The 24,892-nt window shown below is 39.3% G+C and overlaps 1 protein-coding gene across 4 annotated transcripts; it reads right to left on the bottom strand.

Moving 5' to 3' along the window:
* Positions 1-299: 299 nt before the first annotated feature.
* Positions 300-22,898, bottom strand: ZNF184 (zinc finger protein 184). 4 transcript variants are annotated; one of them, XM_004043459.4, is made up of 6 exons: positions 22,227-22,898; positions 21,786-21,931; positions 17,342-17,409; positions 6,836-6,962; positions 6,379-6,474; positions 300-2,818 (listed from the first exon to the last, which is right to left on the bottom strand). In XM_004043459.4, the coding sequence occupies exons 2-6, from the start codon at positions 21,790-21,792 to the stop codon at positions 861-863; spliced, it is 2,256 nt and encodes a 751-aa protein (XP_004043507.1). In that variant the 5' UTR covers positions 21,793-21,931; positions 22,227-22,898; the 3' UTR covers positions 300-860. The 4 variants fall into 4 exon arrangements, with proteins under 4 accessions (XP_004043507.1, XP_004043508.1, XP_004043509.1 ...); XM_004043460.4 differs by having other exon boundaries at positions 22,471-22,843; XM_004043461.4 differs by having other exon boundaries at positions 22,159-22,604.
* Between the last annotated feature and the right edge of the window lie 1,994 nt (positions 22,899-24,892).

Genomic DNA, 24,892 nt, shown 5'->3' on the forward strand with positions numbered 1-24,892 from the left:
GCTGTGTCTCTGCTTAGCACCATGTAGGAACACAAGAAGAAGAGAGGTGTCTGCAAACGGAAATGGGCCTTCATCTGACACTGGATCTGCTAGTACCTTGATCTTGGACTTCCCAGCCTCTTCCAGCTTTAAACAAATTTCTATTGTTTAAGATACCTAGTCTATTGTAATTTAACATAACAGCACAAATTAAGACACCAGGTGACTCCAATATGCAACCAGGGTAAAATAACACCAGTTTAAGTTGTAGAAGTGGAATTCTATAGTTGTGGTAAACTCCTAGAATATTAAAAACAGACTAGAAGAAGAATAATAGTAAGTTTTAATATTCTTACTGAGTTAGGCTATTATATGCAATTGGATTGTTAATTTGAGGGTATTTTATAATTCTTTTTATTAGGAATCAGTTACCTAAACAATGTAAATGCATTAGACCAGGAGCATACTAGATCCCCGATCTAGTTACTGAAGCACAAATTCTATTGGCAAAACATGCATAAACACACACATTCTAGATGCAACACAGCAAAATGCTGATGTATAGTAAACCCATTCAAGAAAATATTGTAAATATACAAAACTGATTATAAAACTCCAAACTACCTTTGAAATAATCTACTCCAAATCCTTCATTCCATAAAGGAAACTAAAGCTTAAAACAGTAGAGTTTTCTAATGTCACAGAGTGGCTTAATAACAATTGGATTAGTTCAGCCCAATGTACTTTCCATTCCATAACATGATAGTGAAAATTTAAAAGATTTCAAGGCAGTTTCTAAATCCACTCTGATTCTTCAGTACTTAACAAAAGGACAAACTAAAGTAAATATCTCCCCTAAATTTATGATGTTCCTAGAATTGTCATATGCCAGGATGCAGTCTCTGATGTTTGTTGAGAGCAGAGCGATATCTGAAGGATTTTCCACAATCATTACATCCAAAAGGCTTCTCTCCTGAATGAATTCTCTGGTGCTGAATGAGATATGTGCTCTGGCTAAAAGTCTTTCTGCATTCATTACAGTTATAAGGTTTCTCTCCAGTATGAGTATTCTGATGTTCAGTCAGATGAGTGCTCCGGCTAAAGGCTTTGTCACATTCATTGCACTTATAGGGCTTCTCCCCAGTGTGAATTCGTTGATGCTGAGTTAGATGGGAGCTCTGGCTAAAGGTCTTTTCACATTTATTACACTGGTAGGGTTTTTCTTCTGTGTGAGTTTTTTGATGTTGAGCAAGAGATGAACAATGTCGAAAGGCTTTACCACACTCAGCACACTCATAAGGCTTGGCTCCTGTATGAATTCTCTTATGCTGTGTAAGGTGTATGTTCTGGTTGAATGCTCTCCCACACTCATTACACTTGTAAGGTCGTTCTCCAGTATGGATCTTCCTATGCTGAATAAGGGATGAACCATAACTGAAGGTTTTCCCACATTCATGACACTGATAGGGTTTCTCTCCAGTATGAATTCTTTCATGCTTAGCAAGAGATGAACTCCGAATAAAAGCTTTCCCACATTCTTTACATTCATAAGCTTTCTCTTGAGTATGAGTTTTCTGATGCTGATTAAGGTTTGAGAGATAACTGAAAGCCTTTCCACATTCACTGCATTCAAAGGGCTTTTCTCTCGTGTGAATTCTCCGATGTTGAGTAAGGGATGAGCAGTAACTGAAGGCCTTTCCACATTCATTGCATTTGTAAGGTTTTTCTCCAGTATGAATTTTCAGGTGTTGAGCAAGGGATGACCAGTAACTAAAAGATTTTCCACATTCTGCACAATCATAGGGTTTCTCCCCAGTATGAGTTTTTTGATGCTGAGTGAGGTTTGAGTGCTGGCTGAAGGCTTTCCCACATTCATTGCATTCGTACGGTTTTTCACCAGTATGAATCATATGATGACGGATAAAAGTTGAGGGCCCGTTGAAGGCCTTTCCACATTCATTACATTTATAGGTTTTTTCTCCAGTATGAATTTTTTGATGTTGAGTAAGGTGTGTGCTCCTGGTGAAGGTTTTATCACATTCATCACATTTAAAAGGTTTTTCTCCTGTATGAATTTTCTGATGTTCCATAAAGTGGCCTCTCTGGCTAAAGGCTTTTCCACACTCATTACAAGTGTATGGCTTCTCGCCAGTATGAATTCTCTGATGCTGAACAAGATGGGTCCTCTGACTAAAGGCTTTCCCACATTCATCACATTTATATGGTTTTTCTCCAGTATGAATTCTTTGATGTTGAGTAAGAGATGGACCCTCAATGAAGCCTTTTCCACACTGATCACATTTATATGGTTTATCTCCAGTATGAATTCTTTGATGGTTTATAAGGTTTTCACTCCGGCTGAAGGCTTTTTCACATTCATTACATTTGTAGGGTTTTTCTCCAGTATGTGTTCTCTGATGGCGAATAAGAGCTGAACAATAACTAAAGGCTTTCCCACATTCATTGCACTTACAAGATTTCTCTTTTTTAACTGGGTTTGAATTCTGTTTGATGCTTCTTTTAGTAGAGGTCTCTTCTGGAGATGGTTCTTGTGTTACAAGGTTTGAACTCACATTGACGCTTTTCCCAAATTCATTATTTACAGGGCCTTTTTCCCAACTGAGTATTGTCTTTTCAGTTACCTTTATTTCCTTTGGCAGTGTCTGTTGGTTTGCCTGCTGTCTCTCTAAACTGCCTTCATATTCCCAACTTTCTAGCAAGTTGGAACTCCAAGAATCATCTCTTTTGTGTTTTTCCACTATTACCTCTGGAGATAGCTCTTCTTCAGAAATGTCAGGCTCTGGGGCTGACACACTATTTTCAAGTCTTGTCTCCCAGTCTAAAAGAAAAAGAAAATTCCAGTGTTCTCTGAATAGAGAAAAAATAAACTGCTATTGTGGGAATAATATAATGATACTAAAAAATAAATCCCTCAGATTTATGGTTTTCAAATATATAGCCATATTATTTGGGGAGAAAGTTGGAAGGAGCTAAGGAGAATTATAAATAAAATACGAAAGTGGCAAAAGAATGTCTAATTCCATTTCATAGATAATCTTCAAGAACCAGTAAGGAAATACATTTAAGGTAATAGTTGATTAAAAAGGTGACAACAGAGATGGCTAAGAGTAGACAGAGATGAACTGAATCTGAAGGGGGCAGTTTGAATTGGGATTCCTTGCTAATAAACAACAAAACAAAAAATCCAAGAACCATGATTTAAAGACAGAACAAACAGGAAAGATTTATTAGCTAAGACCCCATGTGTTTCAGCCTGGAACACTGAAGAAATAATCACATCATTGCTAGATATGGGAAGAGTTGTAAATAGTAGAGAAATAATTTAGCAGGGAGAAACTAACAAGTTCAAGTCTAGGCATTTTAAGAATTAAGAAAAGAAATGGAGAGCTGGACTATAGTAGCATTTGTGGAAGTGAAAGATGCCAACATCAGAATAACAAGGATGTTCAAATGTAGGATGAAAAGTATCAGCTCAAAAAAGGAAGGACAAGAATAGCTAAAGCCTTAGAAATATATGTGAAAAAGAGCAGAGGCAGAGGGAAGATCCTTGAGAATAGTCAGGGTAACAGAATTAATAAAATATACCGATGAAAGAAAGCAGTTTATCAGCAAACACATAAAACAACAGAAGAAACATAACCAGGAAAGTACATAATCAGGAAGTAAACTGTTGCCCAAAACAAAAGAGATGACAACTAAAAGAAGCAGGGTAGTCAATGCTGGCAATATTCTTAAAGAACAGAGTCAATGGTATCAGGAGTTTATAGCAGACCCCAGAGGATCCTGAATCTTTCCCATATTGCAAGCCCAGTCACTATCACTACCACTACCACTATCACTGCAAGCATGAGCAGTGCGGCAGACCTCAGAGCTGCCTAGCATCCCCTCCACACCTGGCACTACAGGTAACAGCACAACACGTATTAGTGTAGGCAGCCTCACAGCAGTAGAATTTCTACAGGAGGGATGAGATCAATACAATACAGGGTTTGGAAACAGCCGATTGTTCAAGAAATAAATATGTTTTCATCAACAGAAATGACACCAAGGAAGGTATGTTTGCAAAGCAGGTAGCCATAAAGAATACCTCTGGAAGTACTTCACAATGAAAGATATGGAGACCATGGAGTCTGATGCTGTTAAAGAACAGTGCATGGAAGTGGCAGATCTCCAACCCTGGTTGGAGTTCCACTCAAAGGCAACATGAAACAGGCCATGGCCAATGTTATCTATATCGTCATGTCCTCTACTCAATAACCAACAGAATTACTAGAATATAAGGGGCAGGGCAAAAAATGAAGGGATGGAGAAAGTTCCCAAAGACCAGATTGAAAAATACCATCCCTATTGCAGAAGCAATTCTCCCTTTACTACAAACAAAGTCTACAGACATTGACTATACTATTCTGATGTCCCATGTGTGGAGAAGTAATCGAGGGTGTTGACAACCAGGGGACAAGAAAACAAGATAGACCAGTGAGACAGATACATATCAGGGTTATAGATCATGATCCTGAGGGTCAAGATCATCAAGACAGCTCCGAGAAGATGGCAATAAAGAGGATGAGGGAAATTATGTAGACTAGGCCCAGGGCTAGTGGCCAACTCAACATAGGTACTGTCACAATATCACTAGCTGTAAAGATATCTACAAAACTATATGACATTTTTATAAAGACAAAAGCAGCCAACTCACCAGCTAAGAATAAATCTATTCTAGATGCTGATAAAGATAGACTTGAGGGCTGATTTACCAAGACTATCATCATCAGGTCAAATTCCAGCAATAAAAAGTAACCAAAAGAATGGAGCTAAATATCTCAAGTGCTTGCCTTCTGTTCACTGACCAGGTAAGTGGAACTATAAAAATTATCTATGCAACATGGGGGTGGGGGTTATTATTTTTGCCTAAATAAATCTTTCTGGTAAAAAGTAGTTTTTGAAAAGCCTAAGTTTTTCAATATACATTTTAATGGTTTAAAATGGTTTTCTATCTGGTCAAGTAAAACTTCATTTTTAATTTGTAATAAAACTTGACAACTTGCTTTTTCCAAAAGTTAACTAACCATAAGCCCCAGTTATTAAAGTTCTTCTTCTTTTTTTTAAATTAAGCTTTCTAAAGTATGTTCCATGAAACCATTCTAAGAGAAAGATTTTACAGATGTGATATGAAAAAAAGTATTCATTGTTGGAGGCAGGGCGGGGGTTGGGGGATGTTACATTCTATGCAACCCTGTTGAGCATTCATAACACCTAACTGCCTATTTAAAAAAAAAATCTCTGAGTGGTACTCCAGTTAGAAACTTGCTAAAGTTTGAACATGGCATACATTTTTCCCCCATAAAGAAGAACCTCACCTACAACCCATTAACTCTAGAGACGTATCCCTTACCTAGAATGACTAGGTTTGTTTGTTTTTCCAGGGTCAGATCCTTAGGTTACTTCATGCAGTTTGGAAACTGATGATTTAGAAGAAAGTTATTCATAATTTCAAAAACTGTATGATGAAGTGATAAAATCAGAAGCTAGCTAGGTGCAGTGGCTCACACCTGTAATTGCAGCACTTTGAGACGCTGAGGCGGGTAGATCACTTGAGCCCAGGAGTTCAAGACCAGCCTGGGCAACATGGCGAAACCGTGTCTCCACTAAAAATACAAAAATTAGCCAGGCATGGTGGCGTGCACCTGTAGTTCCAGCTACTCGGGAGACTGAGGTGGGAGGATTACTCGAGCCTGGGAGGCAGAAGCTGCAGTGAGCCAAGATTACGCCACTGCACTACAGCCTGGGCAACAGAATGAGACTTTGTTTCAAAAAAAGAAAAAAAAAAATCAGAAGCTATACATGTTACTAGGTAAGAATTAGGTGATAAAGAAACGAAGCCTGCAGTTATGGAATTCATTTTTGTTGAGTTTGCTTGGGAAAGAAAAGAGAAACTGAATGGTGGCCATAAAGATTCATATTGTGGAGTAAATCTATTTGGAAATATAGGTTATGTATTTCTATTTAAAAGTACTGGGAATGGAGCCCGTAGATCCAAAATAAAAAATTGTAAGGACTGAAAAGTACGGTGATAATTATGAGATCATGGTCCTAAAGGAAGTAGAAAGAGATGTAATTCAGAGTCCAGTTCAAGAGGTGGATTTCATAAAAAGGTAGGAAGGACATCTCCTCAAAAAGGGGCATAACATAGAATATATATTGCAACAATTAGTGACATAACAAAGCATAAGAAAGTCCAGAAAACAGATGTTTTCCCATTTCTCCACAGGAAATACTTTAAAGGGAAGAAAGTACATCTACACTTCAGACATAAAATCCTCTCTTATCAGGCTGACAGTCGGAGTTAATGATATTCATCTGCTGGCATCCATGACTTACCTGCACAGGTACCTACTGGAATGCTTGGCTCCATGATCCATGGCTCTGTCCCTTGCTCTAACTGGGAAATCACATCAGGTTTAGAAACTTGGAGTCCTGTTCATTAGGGAAAAAAAGAAAGAAACCTGCAGTAAGGGGAAAGTACCATATCAGAATTCAATCACCACTTTGTCTTTAGAAGAAATGATATGTAGTAAAAACCTGATGGGAGTGGATAGCATATCAAGCTTTAGTGTTACCAGTTCCCAGACATGGTGGGAGTATAATTTGGGAACTGATTGGGGTTCAGGAAAATTATTATTTTGTCCCTCTGCTTGCTAGGATGGTAGAAACCTTTTCAAAAACTAGAAATTTAGAAATTGTTGGTTACTAAACTTAAAGGCAAACTCCCCTGAGCACAAGAGAGAACCCTCCTCCTGCACACCCCTTGATATTAACTCAGAGAAATTATCCTTACCTATAGAGACCAGGTGTGTATAATTTTCCAATGTCACATCCCTGAACAAATCTCTCTGGCCAGGGTCCAGCTGTTTCCATTCTTCCTGGGTAAAGTCCACTATCACATCCTTGAAAGTCACCGATTCCTGAAATACCAAACATATTTCTGCTTAGCCGTAAGCATTTACTTAGGAAAGGGGTAAAGTTAGCAATACTGACAGAAGTAAGGCAGTCTATAGGATGTCTGCAAAATAATCTTGACATTTTCTCCTTTATGAAATAAATGTAAAAACAGTGCCTTATCCATTGGGTTATTGTAAGAATTAAATAAAACATTCCATGTGAAATGCTTAATTTAACGTCTGGCATATAATAAGTGCTCAGTCAATATGGCCATTGTTGTTGTCCTTCATCATCATCATTACCATCATCATCTCTGTGTTCCAAGGTCTGCTAAGTATTAATGGTTTAACTATTATCATCAATATTTTTTACTACCTACAATGTGCAAGAGCACCCAAAGGTTTTTTGAAAAAGAGAGGTGGAAAGACTTGCCCTAATACATTTCAAAAGATAAAGTAATTTAAAAATGGCCTAGTCTGGAATAAAACAAAATGAAATAAAATAGAAAATCCAGAAAGAGATTCATATTTATAAGAGTTAAAAGGCATTAAGCAGCTTTCAAATTGGTTAAAAGTTAGTTAAATTAAAAGTAAGTTAAAAGCGAAATTAGTTAAGATGGATTAGTCACTAAATCATGCCATAACAAACGACTGTCTATGAAAAAAAAATTAAGGTGAGATCCTTACTTCACAACACACACAAAAATTCCTGCCAACCTAAAGATGAAATTGTAAAGAAAAAGTCAAAATAAAATAGAATAAAAAACAGGAAAATATTTGTATAAGCTTGAAATCTGGAAGGCCAAATTTACATGATGGAGAGAGAGATCGATAGATATAACCACATAACAATGTAAAACATCTATAAGACATCATAAACAAAAGGCAATTTAACTAAAAAGCTTCTGCACAGTTAAAAAAAAAAATCTACAGAGTTCAAGACAACCTGCAGAAGGGGCAAAAATATTTGCAAACTATTCATCTCACAAGGGACTAATATCCAGAATATACTCAAATCAACAGCAAAAAAATAAATAATATCATTAAAAAGTGGGTGAAGTATCTGAATAGGCATTTCTCAAAAGAAGACATATAAACACCCAAATATATGAAAAAATGCTCAATATCACTAAATGCAAATCAAAACCATAATAAGATATCATCTCACCCCAGTTAGTCAAAAAGACAAAAAAAAATAACAAATGCTGGCAAGGATACACCACTGGTGAGAATGTAAATTAGTACAACCATTATGGAAAACAGTTTGGCACTGTCTCAAAAAAACTAAATATGGAACTACCATATGATCCAGCAATCCCACTAATGGGTATTTATCCAAAGTGAAGGAAATCAGTATACCAAAGAGACACATGCATCCCCATGTTTGCTATGGCTTTACTGACAACAGCTAAGATATAGAATCAACCTAAATGTCCATCAACAGACGAATGGATAAAGAAAATGTGGTATATATACACAATGGAATACCATTCAGCCATTTTAAAAAAGAATAAAATCTTGTCATTAGTGGTAACATGGATGTACCTGCAGGACATTATGTTAAGTGAAATATGCCAGGAACAGAAAGATAAATATCGCATGTTCTCATTCACATGTAGGAGCAAACAAAAACAAAACGAGCTCATAGAGAGTAGAATTGTGCTTACTAGAGGCTGGGAAGGGTAGAGGAGGGAAGGCTAGGGAAAGACTGGCTAACAGTTACAAAGTTACAGGTAGATGGAAGGAATAAGTTCCAGTGTCTATAGCACTATAGCGTGAATATGGTTAACAATAATTTAGTGTATAATTATAAGAAAGTAGAAGAGAGGATTCGGAATATTCACAACACAAAGAAGTGATAAATGTTCAAGGTGATGGATATGCTAATTATCCTGATTTTATTATTACACATTGTATTCACGTACCAAAATATCACTCTGTATCCCATGGATATGTACAATTATTACATGTCAACTAAAAATTAAGGGAAAAAAAAAAAAGATCAACTACCCACAACAATAGCAACAATAAAGGCCAACAACCCAAATAGGCTAGTCACCGAGGAAAATGTGAAACCATGAAAAGATGCTCCCCTCCCCTAAAAATATAGTTAAACAGTAAAATATCAGACTGGGTAACACTGCTAAAGTGCTCATGTGTACTATGGTGGAAACAGAACCCAAATGCAATCTATCTGGGGGCAATCTGACAAGATCTATCAAAACTTTAATGGATACACCATTTGATCTGGTCTTCCTACTTCTAGGAATTTATTCTTCAGAAACACTTCTAGGTACAAAGACATATGTACAATTGCCATTTCAACATCATTTGTGTGGAAGGAAAAAAAATCAAACTTACATGTCCATTACTAGGATAGTGGTTAAAAAATATATAGTACACCCATACTAAAACACTTTATATAGATAGTTATCAAATGATGTATATCTATACGTACTCATTAGAAAATATGTACACAAGAGGACAGGCATGGTGGCTCACACCTGCAATCTCAACACTGTGGGAGGCCGAGGTGGGAGGACTGCTCGAGCCCAAGAGTTCAAGACCAGCCTGCGCAACACAGTGAGACCTCATCGGCACTAAAGATAAAAATAGAAATAAGCTGGGCGTGGTGGCACGCACCTATAGTCCCAGCTCCTCAGGAAGCTGAGGTGGGAGGATTGCTTCCACCCAGAAGTTCGAGGTTGCAGTGACCTATGATCATACCACTGAACTCTAGGGTACAATCCTACTTTTCTTTTTATGAATAGGAAGAACGTTTATATGTAAATGAACAGAAAAAAATCTAAAAGAATACTCAACCAAATACTATTGGTGGGACTGGGTAGTGGGACCTATAGGCAATGCAGGCAACTTCCTGCTTTTTTTATTGCTATGTATTTAAAACTAAGTGAGAGAGCAATAACTTTGTTTAAAAACTATAAATATATTAAATCATTAGGACTTTTCCCTGTAACCATGACAAAGCAACTGGACTAGCTCTTCCAATATAAATAAAACTGAACAATATATCTGAAACAAGTGTTTTCATATTTTGAACAGCAGGCAGGACAGAAGTGATACGGAGAGAAGGGAAACACTAACATGAGCCCCAGAATCCCCTTAACTTTTTGCCTGAGGCACTGTCCAGACTGCAGAGCAGGGAGGCAGAGCTCTACCAAAGCAGTGGTCTTACTGAGCTGAGGAGACAAAGTTGAAAGTTCAGAACTACTGAGACAGGGAATTTGCAGGATAGATACTGGAGAGGAGGGAGCTGCAGAGAAAAGGAATACCACAAATCTGGTGTAAATACAATCTCCATGGGCAATGCAAAGTTACCAACATGACATAACTGAATAGAGTTGAGAAGTTATGTGCACAGTCGGCTCCCACAAACAGTTCCAGGACACTTTAGGAGCAGGGCAAGTCTAGACTGTGAGGAAAGAATATAAGCAGCAGGTCTGGTTGGCTCATTCCTTGCTAAATTCCAGGGATGCCTAGATCCTTGGTTCTGATCCTTGAACAAGCTCTGAAAACTAAACCTTTGAACATTTCCATGGTCACTAATTATCGACATAATTCTGTGTGCCTAGTCACTGATTAATGACGTTATTCTGTGTGCCCAGTGCACTGGGACAAGATGTACCAAACTGTCAACATCGTTTAAAGAAACACGGAAATTTATGAGTGTACCAGGTGCCGAGTGTGGGGTCTATACTATAGCTGGTCATATGGCAGGTAAAGGCCAATGTGATCAACAACCTTTATGAATTCGGACTCCAAGACTCAAGCAGGATTCCCTGGGTAGACATTTTTCATGTTTCTGTGGCTCACAGTAACAGAGAAAGTGTATCTGTATAATCATCACAGAGGGAGGACTCAGAAGCCTGTACCTGATTTCTCTGGACTCTGATTATGAATACCCTTTTCCTTCTGATCCTCTTTTGTATGCTTTGCTGTAATATTTGTTAGCCATGATTTATGCTACTGAGTCATATGAATCATTCCAACAAATCACTGAACTAAAGCGTGGTCATGGGTCCCTGAAACACAGCCCTAGATTAAGGCTACACTAGATCAGCCCTAACAATGCTTACAGTTTAAAATACAAATGTCAATGGAATCAAGCTGTGGCCAAGATGCAATTAACAATAATTGGATTTACTCTCCTACATGAAATAAACAATACATTCCAGACAAAATGAAACAAAAGTTTCCATCACACTGAACCTCAGGTAGCAAAGAAAAGTGATCCCTGAGAATCAGGAAACAAATGAGGTGAGCCCTACAATTGCTCTAGCTTACTGCCTTGAGAGTTTCCAAACACTGGTGTAGGGAGGTGGAACCTAGGAGGAGCCCAGCAGATTTCTGGAACTCAAGAGATAGAGCTGAGAGTTTGGGAAAATCAAGGTGACTAGAGTTCACAAGACACAGTACTGGAGCAGAGAGAGCTACACAAAGAGAGAAGCAAGGAAAACTGCAGAGGTTCCCTCTTGAGTATTCAGAAAAGTACCAATCTGTGCATGGGTGTGATGAGACTACCTGAGGCCAGTGAAAGAATCACCTAAAGGAGTCAAGGGACCAGAACCAGCACTCAAAAAGGGTTAGAAATACATTAGCCAAAATGGAAAACTTCATAATTCATGAGGCATTGGGTAGAATACTCAATGGTCCTGACTCTATGGTCGGGAATAAATAGGCTGAGACTAAATGCTGTTCTGGGCCCACTTAACAAATCTTTTGGCCTGAAAGGAACACACTGTTTCCAGTAACTTAACTGCATCCCAGAATAAGGTTCAAGAATTTTTTTTTTTTTTTTTTTTGAGACGGAGTTTCTCTCTGTTGCCCAGGCAGGAGTGCAGTGGCGTGATCTCGGCTCACTGCAAGCTCTGCCTCCCAGGTTCATGCCATTCTGCTGCCTCAGCCTCCTGAGTAGCTGGGACCACAGGTGCCCGCCACCACACCCGGCTAATTTTTTTGTATTTTTAGTAGAGACGGGGTTTCACTGTGTTAGCCAGAATGATCTCAATCTGCTGACCTCGTGATCCACCCACCTTGGCCTCCCAAAGTGCTGGGATTACGGGTGTGAGCCACCGCGCCTGGCCAAGAATATTTTATATGAATATAAAAATATTCAGAACCCAATAAGGTAAAATTCAGTGTGTGGCATCCAATCAAAGACTATCAGGCAGCTGGGCACGGTGGCTCACACCTGTAATCCCAGCACTTTGGGAGGCCGAGGCAGGCAGATCATGAGGTCAGGAGTTTGAGACCAGCCTGACCAACATGGCAAAACGCTGTCTCTACTAAAAGTACAAAAAAATTAGCCAGGCATGGTCTTGCGCACCTGTAATCCCAGCTACTCAGGAGGCTGAGGCAGGAGAACCGCTTGAACCCAGGAGGCAGAGGTTGCAGTGAGCTGAGATTGTGCCACTGCACTCCAGCCTGGGCGACAGAGTGAGACTCTGTCTCAAAAAAAAAAAAAAAATTATCAGGCAATGCAGAGAAGCAGGAAAATATAACCCATAATAAAGAGAAAAGTCAATCAACTGAAACCAACCCAGAAGAGATGTTAGAGTTAACAGACAAGAACATCAAAAGTTTTTATGACTGTATTCCATATGTTCAAAATGTTCAAAACGTTAGGCAGAGATATGAAAGACATTTAAAAAAAAAAAAGAGAACACATGGACACAGGAAGGGGAACATCACACTCCGGGGACTGTTGTGGGGTGGGGGGAGGGGGAGGGGGTAGGGGGTAGGGATAGCATTAGGGGATATACCTAATGCTAAATGACGAGTTAATGGGTGCAGCACACCAACATGGCACATGTATACATATGTAACAAACCTGCACATTGTGCACATGTACCCTAAAACTTAAAGTATAATAATAATAAAGAAAAAAAAACCTAAATGGAACTTCTTAGAGCTGAAAATGAGAATGTTTTGAGATTTAAAAAAATTCACCAGTTAGTATTAACAGAAGAGTAAGCTTTGAAGAAGAGAGATTAGTAACTTCAAAGACACAGAAATCAAAGCTATTCAAAATAAAAGAAAAAAATAATTTTAAAAAAAGAGCCTTGGGGAGCTCTAGGAGAACTTTAAGTTGCCTGCTTTATGTGTGATTGGAGTACTGGGGCGGGAGGCGAAAGATGAGAGGGGACCAGAAATCATTTTTGAGGAAATAACAGCTGATTATTTTCCAAACTTGATTTTAACCACAAAAAATTGCACCAAAATACATCATAATCAAATAGTTTAAACTCAGTGATAGAAAAAAATCTTACAAGTAATCTGAGGAAAAAAGACACACAAATATAAAAAAACAAAGATAAAAACAACAGTAACTTTTTTGTTAGAAACAATGGACACTGGAGCAATATCAAATACTGAAAAGAAGAAATCTGTCACACTAGAATTAATAAACAAAGGCAAAATAAAGACTTCTTTAGACATAGAAACCTGAAAGTATTATTCACAGCAGACCTACACTACAAGAAATGTTAAAGGAAGTCCTTCGACCAGATTAAAAAAAAAAAATACCAGATGAAAATATGGTTCGACACCAGGGTTTCTCAACCTTGGCGCTATTGATATTTTGGACCAGATGATTCTCTTAGAAAAGTGTGGGGGCCTGTCCTGTGTATGGAGACATCACTGGTCTCAACCCACTGGATGCTAATAGCACTCCCTACCAAGTCATGACAATCAAAAAAGTTCCCTAACACTCCCAAATGTTGCTCCTTGGGGAGCAAAATCACTCACGACTGTGAACTACTGATTTATAAAAATGAATAAAGAATACCGAAAATGATCATTACACAATGAGCATTGTAATAATTATACACAATTATTTTCTTATTACTTAAATCTCTTTCAAAGATAATTGGCTGCTTAAAGAAAATAACAACAAAGTATTATGGGATTTATAACATATGTAACAAGTAAAATATATGGCAACAATAGCATAAAAACTGTGGTGGGGGGGAATGGAAATACACTATTCTAAGTAAAATGGAATATCACTTGAAAGTAAATGGTGATTAAAACAAATATGAATCCCTAAAGCAACGAGTAAAATAGCAAAGAGTTATGGCTAATAAGCTAATGAAGGAGATAAAATAGAATCATAAGCATATTCAATCCAAAAGAAGGTAAGAATAGAAGGAAAAAAAGAAAAAAGACAATACAAATAGAAAACAAACAGCAAGGTAAAAGACTTATCCATATCAAAAGTCACATTATATTTAAATGTAACACATTACATGTAAGATCATACTGAATACAAATGGTCTAAACACCCCAAGAAGCAGAGATTTCCAGACTGGATAAAAAAAGCAAAACCCGGCCGGGCACAGTGGTTCATGCCTGTAATCCCAGCACTTTGGGAGGCCAAGGTGGGCGGATCACGAGGTCAGGAGATCGAGACCATCCTGGCTAACACGGTGAAACCCCGTCTCTACTAAAAATACAAAAAAATTAGCTGGGCTTGGTGGCGAGCGCCGGTAGCCCTAGCTACTGGGGAGGCTGAGGCAGGATAATGGCGTGAACCCAGGAGGCGGAGCTTGCAGTGAGCCGAGATCGCCCCACTGCACTCCAGGCTGGGTGACAGAGCAAGACTCTGTCTCAAAAAAAAAAAAAAAAAAAAAAAGAGCTTCTATCATGTGAGGACATGAGTAGAAGGCACCATCTACGAACCAGACACAGAATCTACAGGCAGTTTGATCTTGAACTTCTCAGCTTACAAAACTGTGAGAAATAAAGTTCTGTTATTTTAAAAAAAAAAAAAGAAAAGAAAAGAAAAGAAAAACTTCGGGAGGGCGAGGCGGGCGGATCACGAAGTCAGGAGATCGAGACCATCCTGGCTAACACGGTGAAACCCTGTCTCGACTAAAAATACAAAAAAATTAGCCGGGCATGGTGGCAGGTGCCTGCAGTCCTAGCTACTCGGGAGGCTGAAGCAGGAGAATGGCATGAACCTGGGAGGCGGAGCTTGCGGTGAGCTGAGATCGCGCCACTGCACTCCAGGCTGGGCGACAGAAAGAGACTCCATCTCAAAAAAAAAAAAGCAAAACCCAACTACATGTTGCTTGTAAGTAACTCACTTTAAATATAAAGATACAAATAAGTTAAAAGCAAAAATATATAAAAATATATACCATATGTCAAAGTAAATTTCAAGGCAAAAGATATTACCAGGCATTAAAAACACTGTTTCTCAACGATAAAGGAGTCAACTGATTAAGAGAACATAACAATCCTAAATGTTTATGCACCTAATAACAGCGCTTCAAAATATATTTGCGAAAATTGGTAAAACAGCAAGGAGAAACAGACCAACCCACAACAGTCTGAGATTTCAATATGCCTTTCACAATAACTGATAAAACAAGCAGACAGGAAATCAGTAAGGATATAAAAGACTTGAACAACACTATCAACCAAGTTGACCAAACTGATATCTGTGGTATACAGAACAAAGCCCTCCCAAAGATGGCCATGTCCCAACCCCTGAAACCTGTGAACTTGTTACCTAACATGGCAAAAGAGACTTTACAAATGTGATCAGATTAAGGGCCTTGAGTGGGGAAATTATTCTGTATTACATAGGTGAGCCTAGGGTAATCACAAGGGTCTTTATAAGAGGGAGGTAAGCATATCAGAGTAGGAGACAGAAAGACAGAAGACAAGTCAGAGTCAGAGGGAGAGAGAGAGAGAGATAAATTTGAAGATGCCACAGTACTAGCTTTGAAGATAGAATAAGTAGACAAAGAACACAGCAGCCTCTAGAAGCTGGAAAAGGCAAGGAATAGATTCTTCCCCTAGAACCTTCAGAAGAATGCTGTCCTGACAACCTATTTTGGACTTCTGACTTCTAACACTGTGAGTAAATTGTGTTATTTTATGCCATCTAAGCTTATGGCAATTAATTATAGCAGCAATAGAAAACTAATACATCTATAGAACATTCTATAAAACAATAGCAAAATATACATTCTTTTCAAGTGCTCACTGATAGTTTACCAAGATGTACCACACTCTGGACAAAAAAACAAGTCTCTATAAATTTGAAAGGATTCAAGTCACAAAAGGTATGTTCTCTGATTATGGATATTTTCACTCTCTTGCTTGTGGTAATGGTTTCATGAATGTATATATGTCAAAACTTATCAAATTATATATTTTTAAATATGTGCAGTTTACTGTCACAATATACCCCCCAATTAAAAAAAAATACCAAAAGTACTTGGGCTGAAAGTGGGAAGAACTGGTACCATTTCTTTGTTAAGAAAATTCAGTTATGGGACATGAATTAAGCAGGGGGGAAATTTTAAGAAGGAGGAGGGCTTGAGGTTGATTATGGCTGGTGAGCAATTGTTACCTTTTTTGTCTAAGTTCTCAATCAGTCCAGGTCACTTTTCTTCCATTAAAAATCATTAATGGTTCATAAATGGCCTACACAATAAAGCCTTCAACTTCTCATCCAGGTATTCAAGGCTTTCATATTCTGACTTCATTCAATCATTTGTGTACCACTTGCCATAAACCATCTCTTTCAAATTTTTCTGAATCTTGTGTAACATCTGTTAATCCTTACTTATGAACTTCTGCTTATAATCTTCTCTATACCTAGAATCCACACCTCCAGCCCCACCACCTTACTTGTTCAAATATCCAAATGTCACCTATTGTTTTAGAGGCATCCCAAGTCCCCCATCCTCCATGAAACTCTCCTAATCCCTCCAGACCACATACATTTTTCCATTCTCTAATATCCACATTACTCATTTCACCTTTCTTACATTTACCTGTTTTATTTTCTAGCAGTCATTTTGGCCTATTAAAGGATCAAGTTTTGGGGCCTGGCGTGGTGGCTCACACCTGCAATCCCAGCACTTTGGGAGGCCAAAGTGGATGGATCATGAGGTCAGGAGTTTGAGACCAGCATCACCAGCATGATGAAACCCCGTCTCTACTAAAAATACAAAAAATTAGCCAGGCATGGTAGTGTGGGCCTGTAGTCCCAGCTACTCGGGACACTGAGGCAGGAGAATTGCTTGAACCCGGCAGGCGGAGGTTGCAGTGAGCGGAGATCACCACCATTGCACTCCAGCCTGGGCGACAGAGGGAGACTCAATCTCAAAAAAAAAGGATCCAGTTTTGTACTTCTTTTGCTCTCCCATCCCTGGAGCATAGCAAGATACTAAGCAAGTGGTAAGTGGTGAATGTATTAGTTAAAGCTGGAGAGGCACAGCTAGGAATGCGGTTACTAGACAGATGAGAGCCCAGAATGAACTGCCAACATTGATTTTTGGATAAATAGAAAAAACAAAACAAAACAAAAAAACCACAATCACCCTCTAAAGAATAAAATGGCATTTCAAGAAACCACATCTTACCTGAAAACTGGCTGATGAGAGTAGATTATGTCCCCCTTGGAGAAGGGTGGAGTCTGGAGAGGACAGATCTAGGGGAAGAAGCAGGAGCCATATGACTTCTGTTCAATTTAGCTATTCCCAGCAATCCATAAATTCCATTTACTCTTCTATTTGAAAATAACAGAAACTATGCCATTTCCTTTATATTTTAGAATGCAAAAAAAGTTACAAGATAACTGGGGCCCTGGTACCCTCCTCAGTAGGCTTAGGAGGTAAAGCATTGCTTTATGATTCAGTTTTGTACCTAGACACTTAGAAGTCATATGTATTATATGACTCAATCTATGTTCCTCATTAAATGAGGCAAACTATTTCTGCTGGCCTTTCTCTGCTACATATAAAATATGAAGAAGTAATCCGATTACTTTCCAAAAGCCTTCATAGGCCCTTTGAAAACTTTGCTATTAATGCAAATTAAATATCACAATGACATATGCTACTTACTCTACCCACCCAACAGAATGTCTTAAATTAAACAGACATGGTCAATGCTAATTGCTGGCAAGAATATAAAGCAATTAGAACTTTTTAGATTGGTATACGGTATAAATTTATCAACCACTTATGAAAACTGGTAGTTTATACTAAGCTAAACATATGACTATCCTATGACTCAGCAGTTCCACTCCTGTCCTTACATCCATAGAAATGCTTATGTCCACCAAAGACTTCTACAAGGATCTTCACTGCAGATTTATTCATAATATCTCAGAACTAGAAACAACCCAAATGCCTTTCAACAGAACACAGCATAAACAACCATGGTATTTTCATACAATGGATTATTTCAAAATATAAGAAAGAGCTACTAACATAATTAACAACATGGATGCATCTCTTAAACATAATGTTGAGCAAAACAAGCAAAACAAAATAATGCATACTGTATGACTATATTTATATTAAGTTTAAAAACCAACCAAACTGATCTACAGTAATGAAAGTTAGAATAGTACTTCTGGAGGGACAACTGACTGGGCAGAGGCACAGGATACTTCTGGGGCATTAGAAACATTCCATATCTTGGTTATACTAGTTTATACATACATGAAAATTTGAAAAGCTATATATACTGTACAGTATTTGTGCACTTTACTGTATATAACTTATACCTTAATAAACAAAACAAAAAAAAGCTTTGCTCTTGGGGGAATCCACTTAGAGTACTGGTTGACAGGAAAGCCTGATTCTCAAAATGACTCGTCTGGTAATTAATTATGTATAATTATGCAAGTCCCTTGTCTTCTTTAGGCTTCAATTTCCTCATCTTTAAAAGACTAGAGGCAAATGTCTGACAAACATACCTTTCAAAATCCTCTTGAAGAGGAGATAGCGGTGAGGAAAACCAAACTAGGCACACCTGTTTCCACAAAGAAGTAAGACAAGAAGAATTTTCTCCTCTTAGAAATTTAATGTATGCAGAAAGACTAGTGAGGGAAGATGTCTCTGGATATAAAATTTGAATGAGACTGGCTGGGCAGAGTGGCTCATGCCTGTAATCCCAGCACTTTGGGAGGCTGAGGCGGGCGGATCACAAGGTCAGGAGTTCGAGACCAGCCTGACCAACATGGTGAAACCCCATCTCTACTAAAAATACAAAAATTAACCAGGCGTGGTGGCGCGTGCCTGTAATCCCAGCTACTCAGAAGGCTGAGGCAGGAGAACTGCTTGAACCCGGGAGAGGGAGGTTGCAGTGAGCCGAAATTACGCCACTGCACTCCAGCCTGGGCGACAGAGCAAGACAGCGTCTCAAAAACAAAAACAAAAATTTGAATGAGACATGAGGTATGAAATAGACTAGCAATGCTGTAAGAGATGCTTGGTAAAAACTAAGAAAAAACAATCAAACAGGTAAGGGTCAAGATGGATATTTATGACCACACAGAGATGCGTGAGATAGTGGCAATAAGCCAAGTGAATGTACACCTGAAAAAAAGAAGGGAAACTCAATATTTTAAGCATTAACCAAGGCTTGTTGGGTTGGAAGACCTAAGACCTTAAAACTATAAAAAAAAAATCAACTAAGGGACTAAATATAAAGACAGTGGGGAACATGAAGAATAAAAAGAAAAGCTAAACAATCAAATGGACAGAACCCAAGTAATTTCAGGGAATCTAAATTGCACCACTAAGGTGCAAGGGCAATCTCTTTGGGATACCACCATTAGGGTAGGTCAGTGCCATCTGATTTTAGTTCCAAGATTCAAATTCCAGAGACAGCTAACTGGCCTAGTGTGGGTTTTATGACCAAGCCTTGTTTAAAAGAGAGCTGGGTAAAATTTACACAAAATGATCTGATATAAAGAGACAGACTAAGAGATGGATTATTGTATGTGATGCAATAATCCTGAGTGTGAAACCTGATGGAAATTGTAGATAAATCGAAAGAAAGAAAGAAAAAAAAACAAAAGTAGCGCCATGCTGGCAACAGTGTGCCATAGACAGCTTAGGCAGGTGGGGGTGATGAATAATATGGAGAAAAGCAATTTCAACTGTTTGGCTAAGTATGTAAGTTTCATTTTGTAAAAAATGTATTAATCAAGAAATTCTTAATTTATATTAATGGTGTCATGCCTCAGAAAGTAGAGGAAGCAATAAAGGGAACTATTATGCTCAACTTGATCTTGACCAGTAAAGAAAAACTGTTTTGTAACAGAAGTCTTAAGAAAAAAATGAAGATATTATCTTGGAAGTTCTTAACAGTGAAAGAAAATGTTCTAAATGCACAGACAGGTACCTAAGACTTTAGGAAAACAGAATCAAGAGAAATGTCTCAGGTAAGATGCTTTTTATTCCAAATAACAGCAACCAACAGAACCAAAAACAGCAACAGTTACAGAAACCAACTGTGTGCTTGGCACATAGTAAATGCTCAGTATGTGCTACAAAAGTTATGATTACAAGGAACAGAGGCTCAGTAAAGTTAATCCTAATGATAAAATTGTGAGAAATCCACAAAATAAAGAAAAAACAAAGGCTTTTAATGAAACTACGTTGGCTGATTTAATTCTGAGAAACTTAGAATATATATATAAAAAAATCCACTGTAAAAAAGACTTGAAGTACAAAAAATTGAAGAGAAGTATGGACCAAACCTACATTATTCACATGACTAATATGAATAATGTTAAGACTTCTAATGATATTATCTTTAACAAAGGCAAAAAAAGGACTGCATGATAATAGTTAGGTTAAACCAAACTTGATTGCACAGCCATACCTAAAGAATGTAAAGACAACACCAATGCAGAGAGAACTCTATAGGGACACGTCATAAGCCTCTGTCCTTACCCTGACCTGTTCAATGACATGTAGGAAGAAATAGAAGGAATATTCATCAAATCCACTAGTGGCATTAAGTTAGAAAGGACAGTTAAGGCACTGAATAACTACATTAGGATTCATAATCATTCTGAAAGCCTAAAACATGTGACCAAAAAATTGAACAATCATAAATGTAAGTCATGACATTAAGGATAATAATAATTCCATTACACAAAAATGGTGTAAATCTAGATCACTGCAGTTTATGTAAAAAAGATCTAAAGTTTACAGTACATCACTGATAGTTTTTAAAGCAAATGTGATCTAATGCCAAACAGCGGAAGTATAATCCGAGTCAAAGGAAGTAGTACATTATTCTCTCAGGTACTTTTCAAAGCACATCCAAAGAACTATGTTTACCATTAGGCACTGCATTTTAAGAAAAATGCTGACAAGCAGGAGAGTTTTCAGAGAAAGGTCTAGATACATCACATAGACCAATCAAAAGAAGTGAGGCTATATTGCTTAGAAAAGAATTTATGAGGAGGAGTTGTAACAGCTGAATTCACATATCTTAAGGGCAGCAGTGTGAAAGAAAGAACAGACAGTTTCCTTTTCTTTGGAGGACGAAGTACTAAGATCAACACAAAAGTTACAGGGACAAGTACATCTGTTTAATAGAAGAAACTAAAAAAGAAAGCCAACAAGGGAATAGTGTGCACCCAAAATGGCGAGTTTAATGCCACACTAGTTCGGGTACAGGGTTGACAGACAGCCATCTGCCAAGGAGATTTCAAAACTGACTCTTTCATTGAAGGGATAATTGCCAAGATGTCTTCTGACTTCAAGATTATAATTTTAATATTTAATATTCAGAAATCATGTGGGGATCACAGATATTCTGAATGACTATGTCTTTTCATTCCCCAATGGAACGAAAGAAAAAAATAAACTCCTCTCCCAAGTATCTCTCTATAAAAAAGAATCTCTCCCTACAATGTAATTCGGTTTCTTTGCTAATCCCTAAGCATACCGTTCCTTCCTTCCAAATCTCCTGCTCTGATCTCAAGTATTTGATCCTCCAGTCATGACTGTTCTCAAGCCTCCATCACCCCGCTCTCCCCCAAGTCGACCCCACTACCTTCCATCTCAGGAGCTCATCCCGTTCCTCTGGAACTTGAACACCAGGGTTCGCCAGGCAGCGTTCCTTCAGCTGGTACCTCGGTCTAGGACTCAGATGTCTAGCTCCCCTTGCAGGGAATCTGCAACACGCTGAGGTTGTCTACCCTAAAAGACACAGGATGGCGTCAGCAGCATACGTCACACAATCACACATCAGAGTCTTGCAAAGTGACCAAGAGGTGCTACACAAGAGAAGTGCCCCAAGAGAGCACTAGAGAGGTGTGTGGCACTCCGATGAACAAAACAGAGTGGAGATCGGGTACGCGGGTTCTGCTTCAGATCCAAAAAACCCTTGGTGCCCACCCTAGAATCTGGCCGGGGCATCCACAGACCTGGTGTGTTCCCTCTGTGCACACTTGTGACTCACACCCCTGCGAGCTTGGATAACACGAAGACACACCTGTTGCAGAGCGTTAAAGCTGGAAGGTGGACAAGCAGGGCGGGGCCCGGCACCCGACTTCCCCTTAGGCCAGAACAAAAGAACAAAGCCCTCCAAGGGATCAGGGCGGGACCGCCCCGCACAGAAGGAGGCGAGGTGCGCCCCCTTCGAGGACTCCCCAGCTTTCTCCCGCAGAGGCCTCTAAGCGCGAAATCAGAAGGGTGACGTCACGAGTCCGGAGGGCTGGCTGTTGCCATGGTGATACCTGAGCTCCCCTCCCCCTATAGCGATCCACACACTCCGATCCCGGGTCCGGAAGCGCATTGACCGCCACCAGACCTAATGCAGGGAGCCGAAGCAACTGGACTTCCAGAGCGCCAACCTCTTTCCACGCCTACAACCGGCTTCAACGGTCACTTCCGGTCGTTACGAGCGAGCCCCGCCCCGCACGCCGGCGCCGGGCGGGCACACTGGACCAGCGTTCCCAGAACACTCCGCGAAGATGTTCCTGAACTTCATTTCCCAGAGGCTTTAGCTAACGTGTACTTTCGCCCTGCGATGGGCCGCACATTTTCGCCGCCAGTCATTTGCTCCTGTTTCAGGTATGCGTGTGCATTGTAAACTTGTCTGACTGAACTGATTATAAGAAATGCACGTCTACTGACCGGGCGCAGTGGCTCACGTCTGTAATCTGAGCACTTTGGGAGGCCGAGGTGGGTGGATCACTAGGTCAGGAGTTCGAGACTCAGCCTGGCCAATATGGTGACACCCCGTCTCTACTAAAAATACAAAAATTAGCCGGGCGTGGTGGCGCGCGCATGTAGCTACTCAGGAGGCTGAGGCAGAAGAATCGCTTCAACACGGGAGGAAGAGGTTGCAGTCAGCCGAGATCGCGCCACTGCACTCCAGCCTGGGCGGCAGAGCGAGACTCCGTCTCAAAAAAACAAAACAACAACAAAAAAAAAAAAAAAGAAAAGAAAAAAACAGAAATACACGTCTACACACAGTTTTAAAACGCAAACAATCGTTACCTTTATTACATGTTCTACCTTCTATTTTCTGTTCTACTCTTTTGTCGTTTTGAAAATACTGGTAGTTACCCATTAAAATTGTTTTCGCGACTTTCAAATGAGTGGCGACCAACTTTTTTTTTTTTTTTTTTTTTGAGACGGAATCTAGCTCTGTTGCTCAGGCTGGAGTGCAATGGCGCGATCTCGGCTCGCTGCAACCTCCACCTCCCGCGTTCAAGCGATTCTCCTGCCTCAGCCTCCCGAGTAGCTGGGATTACAGGCATGCACCACCATCCCCGGCTAATTTTTGTATTTTTAGTAGAGACGAGGGGGTCACCATGTTGGCCAGGCTGGTCTCGAACTCCTGACCTCAAGTGATCCGCCCGCCTCGGCCTTCCAAAGTGCTGGGATTGCAGGCGTGAGCCACTGCGCCCGGCCCCAACATGTTTTTCTAATGCTTAAGGAAACCCGGAGATAATATTCCCATGTTTTGCCACTTAGTAAAGCATTTTATATGCCTGTGTCAGCGAGCACATAGCTGCAAGTGTAGCCCATGGCCAGTCTGTCACTGTGTCCTTGGCAGAAAAAAAGAATCCAACAAATCGGTAGGTTTTTATATTTAAGACATGGCACTTGCATTTTATTATGCTGGCGTGCATCCTCAGCATTTGGATAAGGGGCCAAGGTCAAGTCTCTCAGACTGTTGGCTGACAAACATTAAACCTGGAAATCCTAACACTGAGTGTATGAAAAACAATTACAGTCAAGGGAACATGATAGAGAAAGCTTCGGTCATCTTAGAGAATGCATATATTGCCATGAAGAGAACATTGGTTTAAAAAAAAATGTTCAAGAGAATGAAAAGACAAGTCACAGACCGGGAGAAAATACTTGCAAAGTACATATCTGATAAAGAACTGATATCCAAAACATATAAGAACTCTCAAAACTCAACAATAAGGAGACAAACCGATTAAAAAAATAGGCCAAAGACCCTAACAGATGTCACCAAAGAAGATATGCAGATGGAAAATAAGCATATGAAAAGATGCTCCACATATGTCCTCAGTGAAATGCAAATTAAAACAATGGGATGCCACTATGCACCTGTCAAAATGGCCAAAATCCAGAACCCTGACAATACCAAATGCTGACAAGGATGTGGAGCACAGGAACTTTCATTCATTGCTGGTGGGAATGCAAAATATTAGAGTTACGTTGGAGGACAGTTTGACAATTTCTTACAAAACTAAACATACTCTTACCATATGATCTAGTAATTGTGTTCCTTGGTATTTATGCGAAGGAGTTGAAAATGTATGTCCACACAAAACGTGCCCAAGAATGTTTATAGCAGCTTTGTTCATGATAGGCAAAACTTGGAAGCAGCCAAGATGTCCTTCAGTACATGAATGAATACATAAACTATGGTACATTCAGGCAATGAAACATTCAGTAAGGAAAAGAAATGAGCTATCAAGCTACCAAAAAGGAAGAACAGAAGAACATTAAGTGCGTATTGGTGAGTGAAAGAAGTCAATCTGGAAAAGGCTACATACTGTATAATTCCATCTACATAACATTCCTGAAAAGGCTAATCTATGGAAACAGCAAAGATTGGTGGTTGCCAGGGGCTTAGGGGGAGGGAAAAAGGGAAGAATAAGTGACATTCAGTGG

Source organism: Gorilla gorilla, chromosome 5 (genome assembly GCF_029281585.2).
Source record: "Gorilla gorilla gorilla isolate KB3781 chromosome 5, NHGRI_mGorGor1-v2.1_pri, whole genome shotgun sequence".
In the NCBI taxonomy this organism is placed as follows: domain Eukaryota; kingdom Metazoa; phylum Chordata; class Mammalia; order Primates; family Hominidae; genus Gorilla; species Gorilla gorilla.

Coding starts and splice junctions, on each gene's coding strand:
- ZNF184 (XM_004043459.4), bottom strand. Junction 6,475..6,835: donor TACACACCTGGTCTCTATAG/GTAAGGATAATT, acceptor CCTAATGAACAG/GACTCCAAGTTTCTAAACCT. Junction 2,819..6,378: donor TCCAGTAGGTACCTGTGCAG/GTAAGTCATGGA, acceptor TTTTTCTTTTAG/ACTGGGAGACAAGACTTGAA.